At 35.8% G+C, this 12,086-nt stretch overlaps 1 protein-coding gene across 4 annotated transcripts in view; it reads right to left on the reverse strand.

Moving 5' to 3' along the window:
- Nucleotides 1–2,463: 2,463 nt before the first annotated feature.
- The window catches only part of LOC121422476 (probable helicase with zinc finger domain), a 41,225-nt gene continuing 31,602 nt past the window's right edge, over nt 2,464–12,086 (reverse strand). For all 4 annotated transcript variants that reach the window (XM_041617548.1, XM_041617547.1, XM_041617546.1 and 1 more), the window contains 3 exons: nt 10,231–10,414; nt 9,033–9,291; nt 2,464–7,484 (listed from right to left, as the gene is read on the reverse strand). In XM_041617548.1, the coding sequence (XP_041473482.1) occupies nt 5,474–7,484; nt 9,033–9,291; nt 10,231–10,414 (2,454 nt within the window). In that variant the 3' untranslated portion in view covers nt 2,464–5,473. The remainder of the gene's footprint in view (nt 7,485–9,032; nt 9,292–10,230; nt 10,415–12,086) is intronic.

Below are 12,086 nucleotides of genomic sequence, written 5' to 3' on the forward strand. Positions count from 1 at the left end.
AAACATTAGTATCTTTTAGGCCTTTTTTATCAGTCTGAATGAAGAATTAATATAAATACAGATGGAACGTTAAAAATTACACTTATTACAATGTTGAACTAATAACAATATAGACCATAAATCATAGCTTTTATGCTACATACAGTGTGTATGCAGTCTTGAATAGAAGTTAACATTGTACTTTATACTGCGTCCCACAAAACACGAAACCGAGATCAAGCGATGATTTATCATAACTTAATCACAAATACAATAGACAATTGACCTACCAATGTAAGCTTAGAATCTCCTCTTTCATCTGAAATTACTTAAGATTATTTCTCATTCACTCATGAGTGAGCAAAAACAATTTGAAGAGGGGATACCAAAAAGTCATTTGGCAGGCTGTATTTGGATTTCAAAAAAAAAAACACATTTGTAAAAAGTTTAATAACTGCTCTTTAATTTGATGCCTCAATTACATAAAATGGTCAAGAAATAACAAAGTTCTGGTTATTCGAAATAAGGCTTGAATTTCAATAATTTCATAAAATCAAGAGGTTCTACAGGCTAGCGTCCAAACTCACTTGACACTCCGTTTTGTTGACGATCAGCCATGCATTAAGTCTTTTATTAACCATGCAATAGCTTCTGTCGGAAACCTATGAAAACACATTTATTTAATGAAATTATGGAAATACAAGCATTGTTTCGAGGGAACATAACTTTTTTACTTCTTTACCATTTTTTGTGATTAAGGTATCAAATAAAAGAGCAGATATTGAACAATTTAGGCATGTGATTTTCTTTTTGAAATTCAGATACCGCCCGCCAAATGAATTTTTATTATCCTTTCTTCAACTTGTTTTTGCTCACTCATGCGTGAATGAGGAATAATCTCAGATGAGTAATATCAGATGAAAGAGGAGATTGTAAGCTTAACATTGGTAGGTCATTTGTCTATAGTATTTGTGATCAAGTTATGATAAATCATCGCTAAATCTCAGTTTCGTTTTTCTGGGACGCATTATATAGGAAAGTGTAGTGCTACACATTATGATCTTACACATGAGGAACGCAGTTAAAGTCTAAGTATCACGGTATTCTACACCAAGCTCTACATGGTAGCGAACACTACTTAACACCATTAACGAGGCAGTGTTTACAACAAGCTTTTTTATCACTTAGCACCCCCCATGTTCAGCATCATAAGTAAACTAATTGATTGAGGGCGCACAGCTTATAACATTAAACACCAAAGTGCTTGACACTTTAGACCGTAATGTAGTGTAAAATATCAAGTGTAAAGGAAAGGGTGTTAAAACAGTATTAAAATGTATTGGTTAATATAACCCAGGCTCTTCCAAGAATGATATAAGTAAACCATCACTTTGCACCAATAAGTGCAGTTCCAACTCAATGTCAACCAAAGACCTTGGGGCTTTTTCACAAATAGTTAAGAATGATCTAATGCTATGCACAAGCCGTAACACCAATATATCAAATTCATCTCAACCACGAGAATGTGGTACACAAGTCCCTTATTCATGATCTATGTGGGAATGTGTTTTAAAAAACCACATGCAACTTGGACTTTAACTGCTATTTTTAAAATCAAACTTAACTATTTGTGAAAGACCCCCTTGATTTCACCTATCTAGCACAGCAAAAGCAATATAAAATCTGATTGGAACCATTAAATCCACCATCTAAAAGTTAAATAATGTAACTAAACAGTGTCTAGGTATAAACCCTAGCTCCATGACCACAAAAATCATACATAAACTTTATCAGCAGAAAAAATATATAGTGCTAATTTACATGCTATAAGAAAAAAATAATTTCACACTAAATAATAAATCAATTGTTTTGTTGATTCCTAAGACTAGATTTCTATACACACTATACATCTGACTAGCTAGCCATCATCTATTACTATACTAATCTGGTCTACTAAATACCTCTTTGAATATGTACAGAATCCATTGTACGATCCAGTCATTACAATGGTGAAATATTACAATCCTTCTCTCACAATAAACACAAAAATTACAAAGAAACATCCAAACCATTAATATGGAAATATCTAAAGTGATATCTCATGTCTATACACAACAATATGGAAAATTTCAAAGCTTTAGAGGGAAAATATCTAGTCTATTTCTAATTGACTCTCCCTACTGATAAATCTTGAAAAGAATTATAAGAAAAAAAACCCCAGGAAATATTGATGGTTCTGAAATGAGCCATCTTGGGAAATATATATTTATATATTCATGTATTATTTACAAAATTGAAATGATTGTGATAACAAAGCGATAGTAAAAATCAGCATCATGCTACCTTTCTACATCACTCACATCAACAAAAATAAGGGTATACAAACTAATCAAAGATAACGAAAATCTCCCCAAAATTTTATATACAAATATATATATATAACACTGATTATTCCTAATGCTTTTTTTTTCTATATGCAAAGGGTGGTAATCCCTATCTATCAAAGGAAAACACATGCTCTGTATTGCTATACAGTTTGACAGGTTACGGGTGAACTATTTACAGAAAATATAGTTTAGAAATATATCTGGACTAGCACAAAAAGGGAAAAGGTTATATACAGCTATACTGGTATATTTACAATGTGCGTAAAATTAAATGTCACCAGTGCTTTATATATATATTTCTTTTGAAGAACAGCTACCCATGTTTAAGAATATCCTTCGAGTGAATCTGTACATATTTTTTATTTCCCTATGAAAGGAATCGTGCAGAGTAGAAAAACCAGTGCTTTATTTACAGCAATGGAGTGAAAAAGTGTGATGATCAAACAATTTTATCTGGTCCAGTGGTAGTTGAACTCAAAGGCCTGACTACACAACACAAAAAAATGGATCATATAATTGATTTGTACCACTGATTGTACAAAATGACCAATACCATCAAGCATATAATCATGCCCTGTGATCAATCGCTAAGTTTTGTCTAAATTGAGCTCGGTCATTGAAATTGGCAATCCCAATTAATCAACCAATACTTTTAAATCCACAAATAAAAATAAGGAGTTCATAGATTATACCGCACAGAATACATACTGTTTAAGGTCAGTGGTAAATTTCCATCAATATCTGTTACACGCCAGGATTCGTAACATCCTGTCATCGACATCCACACATTGGAGAACCCCAAGTAAATGTACATGATTTTTAACTGTGATCATCTTTAAATAAAACTTTCAGTAGAATTATTTACATTTCTCACATGGGCATCATGGTACCTAACAATCAATACAGAAATTACCCTGAGAATAAACTTTATCCAATTATTTTGTTTGAAATGACTTAATATATTGCTTATGTTTCTCTTTAAAGCATATAGCAAAAAACAATCCTACTATAGCATCCCCATACAAGGGTAAAATTTACATTGTAACTAGGAGTTTCACAGCAAAGGCATATTTTCTTTCTTTATTTTTTTTTTCTACAGGAATGTGACTTTTGAACAGAGTGTAACACTTTTGGTCAAATCCTATGAATAATATATAAATTTGATAAGTCTTCTTGTCTAACAGTAAGCTTCAGATGTCAAAATATTGATTATTTTTAAGCCAAATTTCTATTTACAATATAGACAAGATAGCTTTTATAGGAAGGTACAAGTATATATATCTACAGAGTACAATCATTCTATCATGTATGTATGTATGACATAATGTATAAATGGAGGTGAGATACATATTATAATGAAATACAATAAGCATCTTGCTATCTCACCCAGAAAAAGATTGCAAAATTTAAATTTACACCTCTTTGTTGATATCAAGACATCATGCTATTCACACAATTTATCGGAAGCTAAACGTACAATCTAAAGTTAGGTTACTATGAACAGTGTCTGTACAAATTAAATCACTCTACATCTATGTACACCGTACTGAGTCACTACATAATAAATCCTACAAACATGCTAATCTAATGTTTTTGTATTTTTCATTTTTTTTATTCATTTTTTTTCAATTATTGTTTTTTCTTCTCTGGATATACAAGAAACAAGCAATCAAATTCTGACCAAGCAAATGCAAAACAAGTTTTCACAAGATATCAAATCAAGCATGACTTAGCAGCAGATGAAAATATTAATTTCACTTGAAGCAAAAAATGACTAACAATCCATGACTAGTATAGGCAATGACCATCGATACTTAAACACTGCATTCTAGAATGGCCAAAAAGGGACATATACCTTCATCACTTTGAATTTTACAATCATCGACTTCACCATGACAAAAAATTAAACTATATTACATGCCAAGCAGTAGAAAATCTGCTGAATCCCTCATTATAAGCAAAGCAGGCAATTAAATTCATTGTATATATCGGACATCTCTCTTTTCTCAAAAAAAATATTAAAAAATGGCTGATACCAGATATTGATTTCTGGTTGCCAGTAACAAAAAAGGAATTGACTCACACTGTATAAAAACAAACCTTTGACACTAATTTTCTTGCACCTTTCCATCTCAAATTTCATCACAAAGAGGTTTTTTCTCGAGAGAGAAGGTTAACTACTATAATGTCTTGTCCAGTATGCTTCATATGAACAGTCAGCTCACTGAATAAGATCATTATATTCACCCTAGCAACCTACATCTCATATTAATCACACTCTGAAAGTCTGAAACCAAGCCATTAATAAAATCTGATTGCTTTAACACTTCACAAAAAAAATTATCAAACCAATGAAATTTAAAATCGATCACAATTTCCACCATGATAGAATTGAAATCACTTTTTGTACTGTATGAACAATGTTAAAACACAGCATATACTTTTATCATGCATGATTTTTGCTTCTTTTTTTTAAGGGAAGAAATATTCATACACAAATACCCTTGGGCAATGGAACTGCAATATTGCAACTGGAATGCTAGATTTGTTTTGCTTTTTTAACTATGTGTAGTAGAAAATGTATGTACACTAGAATGTACTCATTATGCATGGAGAAGAAAATGAACCAGCACAAAATGATGGGGGATTCCCCATAGTATGGAATGCCAAAAGGTCAATGTCAAGAATAGGTTCTATTGCAGATTTATGCAAAGATGTAAATGTGAATGTGACTTGAATGGCATTTAGAAAATCAATCAAGAAGTATGGAATGACTATTCATTAAAAACATTTCTTCTACATGTATGAAGCATCTTGATAAAAACTAACCTTTATTCTTCATCATTCCAAAATAAAATTGTCATCAAAACAATAGATTACATACATGTTTTATATGCATCACTGATATGCATCCTGATTTTGTTTTAAATGAAATCATCAATGAAACAGCAATATAATGCATCGTTTGATTGCCAAAATAAAATAACACAAAAAGAGACTTCTGTTAGTGATACTTGTGATAAATTGCCAAACTAAAACCAATACAAAGTCAAAAATCAGAAAGTGGTATACTTATCAAAAATGCCATCCATGTCACATAAGGAGCTTTAGAAGATAGAGTAAAAGCCATCTTTTGTTTGCCTGTTACCAAGATCTTTAATCAGGGACAAGGGATCAGGGGATGCAGTTTTTGTTCTCTCATCTTTAGCTCGAACCTTAGGCTTTGGAGGTGCTCTAAGAGCACTGGCATAAGACATTGATGGCTTACTGTCATCCTTGAAGTTGGTAGGGCTACTGGACAAGCCAAGAAGACTACTGGTACTACCTTGCCCATATGGCGATGAAGGGCTCGGGAGGCTCTCTTGACTAGACAAGCTGGGAGTCGTAGGACTGAAGTTCTGGAGACCCTGCGACTGTGGAAAGTTGTTGTACTCTTGCTGATGATGTTGAGGAGAGAGCGTGCTTGAGAAGTTGTTGCTCATAGAAGACTGTGGCCATCTCTGGTGCCCAACTGGAGGAGCAGCACCGAGGGGACTTGTTGATCTGTCATCCTTGCTGACTGGTCTGAAGGTATGCTCTTTTCCAAGCATTGGCTGATGTCCAAAGCTTGTCTGGGAGTTGGGGGGTGCAAGGTGGTTGGGATCATCTCTTGGAGAAGTCAATGAACTTGTTCCATTGAATGTGAAGGACTTGCCCTGTGGTTTTCCAAGGAAACTGCCTTTCGCATCTCCCAACTGAATTGCCAGCTCCAGAGGGCTTAGGCCAGGACTTGCATCCATGAAGTTGGCAGGAGTGCGAGGGCTAAGGTCACTTGGTTGCACTGAGAAATCTCTCTGGTGTTCGGCCTCATGGTCATGGTAAGGAGGCATATGGGAGTCTACAAACACATTGGGTGGCATCTCCAGGGGACTGAATGGCATCCTATGCCCTGGTTGATTCTTACTGAAGGCTGGGCCCTGGTCAATGATTGCAGGATCACAAATCCTAGGCTGATTCCCTGTCGAGTCCAGGGTATCCCTTGGATTGTGTGACTTTGACCTTGAGGGCCAGGGGTCTCTGTTAGATTGGTTAATCTCTGATGATGTATTCCAGTGGTTGGAATTTCTGCTAAAGGGAAGCTGGTGTCCACTAGCTCCAATGGCTTCAGTCTTGTCTGTGTACAAAGATTGGCTTTGTTGCCCCTGCTGCTGTTGAGATACCTTTGATTGAGGTGCAGTGTCACTTTTCGGTCTTCCAGGACCAACCTTTGGTGATTGCGACCTCTTAACATTAGCCAGGAAGTTGTCTGCATAGGTTTGTCCTCTTGTCCTCAACAAATATTGATATTCCTCATTGATCTGCATCTCCTCTATCTTAGCCACTACTTCCTGTCTCTCATGTTGGCTTTTACTAGAATCAAACTGTCCAATGGGTAAGCTCATTGGCCTTGGGTCTCTTGCTGGAGAGCCAGGGGCAATTCTGTGGGTGGTGCCTGGATGCATCGTAGATGAGGATGCTGATGCCTCCTTGAATGCAGATCCCTGAGACTTGTCTTGAGCTGACTGGTGAGCAGGTGAACCTGGTTGCCCATGCGGATGTTTCACCCCTTGGGGGATCATAAATCCTCCTTGATGCATAAACTGAGGGTGGTAAGGCACGGCAGGTTCCATGTATGGGTACTGAGGGAATGGGTAATAAGCATTAGGAACCATCCTGACAGGCACTGGCATATGCATCATAGGCATATAGACAACACGCCGTCCAGTGTACGGATCAATCAAAGGCACAGGACTCGCTGGCCTCACCATGTTTCCACTTGGTATGGCACCAACCCCTCCGAAGAAAGGCAAAGGCTGGTTTCCTGGAACGGGAGGGGTTGGTGTGTGACTTGGTGACAGAACTGACCGATGTAGGTTATGGTTGATGGTCGCTATACCTTGGGCAGGTGATCCCTGGATGAAAGGCACCCCCATCATCTGGTTGCGCATTGCTCGAGGGATGAATTCCTTTGCTAAAGGATTCAGGACATAGGTCTTCTTCATCTCCACATTGGAGAGCTGATTCTGGATGGAGGAGAACGTACATCCATGGAGACTGTTGTTGTCATTGCACATGGAGATAAATTTCTCCCAGAGTTTCCTGTCATGAAAAGACAGACAAATAATTAGTAGTATTTTACTCATCAAACCTCAAGCCACATTCAGTAAAACAAACATCAGTTGTAAATACATTAGAAATACCGGTCTATAACCATGACAGGTTCATCTGGTCAGATGCATGGTTCAGAAAAAAAAATTAAAAGAAACAATTATAGTCCCTGATCTGTCTCCCCATACTTTACCAGGGGCTGTTTCACAAAGATTTACATTTACAGGAACTTTTGCAATTAAGGCAACTACCATGGAAACCTTGATCATGATTGGTTGCTTAGAACTGTTAGGTTATTCCCATTATGTAGCCCTTTATGAAAACAAGTGGAATGCCTCTGGCCGTCTCACCTGCATCACGCGGTTCAATATAGCAGCAGTGCTGACTTTGAATACTACTCTAACTCGCACAAGATGTTCAGTGATACATGGTTACTCTTATGTCCACTTTTTATGAACTAGACCAATAAACTTACAGAGATATGATGGTTATTCAACAAAAAACCCAACATGGCCAAAGTTCATTGACCTTACATGACCTTTGACCTTGATCATGTGACCTGAAACTCGCACAGGATGTTCAGTGATACTTGATTACTCTTATGTACAAGTTTCATGAATCAGATCCATAAACTTTCAAAGTTATGATGGTAATTCAACAGATACACCCAATTCGGCCAAAGTTCATTGACCTTTGACCTTGGTCATGTGACCTGAAACGCGCACAGGATGTTCAGTGATACTTAATTACTCTAATGTCCAAGTTTAATGAACTAGACCAATAAACTTTCAAAGTTATGATGGTAATTCAACAGATACCCTAAATGACCTTTGACCTTGGTCATGTGACGTGAAACTCATGCAGGATGTTCAGTGATACTTTATTAACCTTATGTCCAAGTTTCATGAACTAGGTCCATATATTTTCTAAGTTATGATGACATTTCAAAAACTTAACCTCAGGTTAAGATTTCGATGTTGATTCCTCCAACATGGTCTAAGTTCATTGACCCTAAATGACCTTTGACCTTGGTCATGTGACATGAAACTCTAATAGGATGTTCAGTAATACTTGATTAACCTTATGGCCAAGTTTTATTAACTAGGTCCATATACTTTCTAAGTTATGACGTCATTTCAAAAACTTAACCTCAGGTTAAGATTTGATGTTGACGCTGCCGCCGCCGCCGCCGCCGCCGTCGGAAAAGCGGCGCCTATAGTCTCACTTTGCTTCGCAGGTGAGACAAAAACCCTGATGCATCTGATTCAATATACATTTAAAATCTTGATTCACTCTCAGAATCAAGGCACATTTTACAAATCATTTACTTCTCTTTCTTAACACTATCATCAAGAGCAGGAACTACATTCATGAAGTTGAATAAAATAAAGTATCAAATAAAACATAACACCAAGAACACATTAAAAAAATATTTATTCTAAATCCCACTTTTCAGATATAAAAACAAATAGTGGATGGCATTTGGAAGATATGAGATTTGAAGTCAACATCTGTCAATGCAATCTCTGTTGGACTAACCTGCACTTGCCGATTGAGCATGCAGAGATGGGATCCCCGACCACAGCCACAAGAGACTGAGCTCTGGTGATAGCAGTGTTCAGGAGCTTGTCATTGGACAGAAAGCCATAGTCTGGTTCATCTTCACTCGATGACTGAGGAAGGTCTTTAGAAGACTTGGACGAGGCGTTAGACTTCTTGGCAGGTTGGGCTTTGACCATGTGCTTACAGGTGTGGTGTGTTCGTACTGTACTGATGAATAGGGCTCGGAACTGCTTGCCTGAGGAGAGAAGAGGAGGGAACATAAGGACGCACGAACATAAGTCTCCATCCTGTCTCTTAGCATGAATCCCACTATGAAAGTGGTATGTGTCTTTCAAATTGGCTACCCTGTATCCCCCAATGATTTGTCTATAATGTACATGTAATAGTCTGGATTATTTATGAAAAAGACGAAATGGAGGATGTCTGATGAAAGGTGCTACACTAAATTTTGTGAAGGTGCCAAAGCGGACTGTCTTGTAATAAATGTTTGGTTTCAATATGGATAATTGTGTCAATTTTTGTAAAATTGCACTTCCACATAAATCTGGAAAACATCAGTGGTTTTATGCATTAAATTGATAAATCTCCAAAGTAATAAACTTAACTGAGAAAAAGAGAAAAAATCTTGTACTGCTTCTTTATCAGTATAATGATTACAATGTCTGACAAAGAAATATTAGTGGATCGCTATGATAATTGGAAAACAGATCAACATGATGTAATAAAGAAATTGTGAATTTGATTACTCAATAAATTCCAAGTTTAACCCTTATAAGACTAACGGCTCATTCACGTAGGAATAGCAAAGCATTGTTTGATTGTCTAATGCTTATATTTACATATTTTGTGAAACAAAGACATTTTAACTACAAGATTGTCTGCCGTAAGAATAAACAGCCATGCATCAATATTTTTTTTGTCAACTACAAAACTTGATTCCAGTGAAAACAAATGGAAATGAAAACACTTTTTTAATGAAACAATCTATTTTAAATAAAAATCATTGAAAAGAAAGACCTTACTTTTACATCCCACCATAAGAATAAACAGCCACTTGTTTTTCAACTACACTTGATTCCAGTTAAAGAAAATGCGTATGCAAGCCCTGTTTCAATGAAACAGATATTTTGAATCTATTTCTAAAAAGACCATCATTAAAAAGAAGACAAATTACCTTGGACGTTCATAACTCTCTCAACGGACACATTGAAGAGTTTTCTCTTCCGTAGCTCATGTCTGATTCTGAAGACCTGATCTGAGTAGTGAGCTACCACTCCGATGCTGTTCTCATCACACGTCCCCCATTCCTCTGGCCATGTCTTCTGAAGCTCTTGCACTCGGTCACACAGTTCAAACACCTGAACAGTGATACGGAGTTGATTTTTATAGTTAACCTCATGACTGATAACTTAAAACATTAAGGCGACCGCACACCTTACGATTGGTCTGCGACCTGATTTCAGAATAAAATGTAGTAGAATTTGATGCTAAAATTGAGACTTGGAAATTCTTACTGTGTAATATTCTAAATCATTGTAAGAATACCTATTATTAAATCTGTGACTATGCTATCATCCTTCTTACAATAAAAGCAAATGTAATATCTAGTCGTAACGACGTCATAGCAGATTGGCTATGACTTGAAACTAATTTGGCCTTTACTCCAAAATAGAGGCTTGCAATGTTTCAAAATGGTTATATTAGTATAGTGCTGCAAGTCAGGCGGCATGTTCGGGTTCGGTTCGGCAATTTTTTTCTGAACTTTGGTTCGGTTCGGGGTTCGGCAATGCCAAATTAAATTTAACATATAAAAAATAAAGATAGCCGACCCACAAACAAGTGATTAGTCGTGATCTGTCTTATATTTATAATAAATTTTGTTTCTAAAAAGAATAGTTATGAAAATTGTTGAACTTTCTTTTGTTTTAATCTTTAAACAAAAAATAAGTCATTTCTACTTTCATTTTTAAAATGAAAATTAATAAAAAGAAAGAAAAAAATATTGATGAGAGAATCAGGACAGAAACAGAATTACAAAGATCAGAATATTTTTTTTCATGATTATTTCATGTAGCTATGATCATGATCGATTACGATGTCATTGCCAACGCAGCTTCTCAAATTGGAAAGTGTTGATCGGGAATGTCGAAACAGTAGACAAACAACCTCCACTCAACTGTTATTATACCGGTAAAATTCACATTCCAAAGAATATGAGTGTTTTAGAAAGTCCCTTTTTTCTGAAAAGTGGTAAAATCTGGTCAATGAATTACTTTAAAAAGATAAAATATCAGTCCATTCTTGGTCCAGAAAGATCGATGCTACGTGACTTCAAACATATTTCCAACACGAAAATGAGTACATGGGACTGTACTGTGTATTTTAGTGTTGTGAAATCACTCGGCGTTGATCGTCAGAACTAAGACGGAACTGATAATTTATCATTTCATTTTCAGTAATTGACCAGATTAAACCACTTTTAAGAAAATATTGACAACGGAAAAACGTTTCAAGTTCGGAATACGAATTTTACCTGTATAATAGCAACCGAGAGCAGTTGTTTGGACTTCCTGTTTCAACTTTCCTTACCAACCATTTCCGGAACATCGATCATGGAACATGCGTTGATTTGGTTTGAATTTTTATATTTTCTGTTTTTTCACCCTCATTCCTTCATCTCTTATTTATCTTTTATATTAATATGGAAATTTCAGAAGGTGAAATATATATACTTTACCATTACTTTGTCAGTCACAAGGAATTAATTTATGTCTTGTCTTTTTCTTTGTTTAAATACAAAACAATTAACTGTATGTCCGATTACAGCAATACGTAATTCAACTACACTTTTTTACTGAGTTAAGCTTAAAATGTCCCCACATTTTATAAGGAAAAAAATATATTCATGTTTATAAAAAAAAATTGAAAATGATAAAAATTTAATCAAACACGAGACCGAAACTGTCATTTACGAGGAATGAATTTATGTCTGGTTCTTTTTCTTTATTAAATACAAAATGGTTAGGTCCG

This window comes from Lytechinus variegatus, chromosome 10 (assembly GCF_018143015.1).
Source record: "Lytechinus variegatus isolate NC3 chromosome 10, Lvar_3.0, whole genome shotgun sequence".
In the NCBI taxonomy this organism is placed as follows: domain Eukaryota; kingdom Metazoa; phylum Echinodermata; class Echinoidea; order Temnopleuroida; family Toxopneustidae; genus Lytechinus; species Lytechinus variegatus.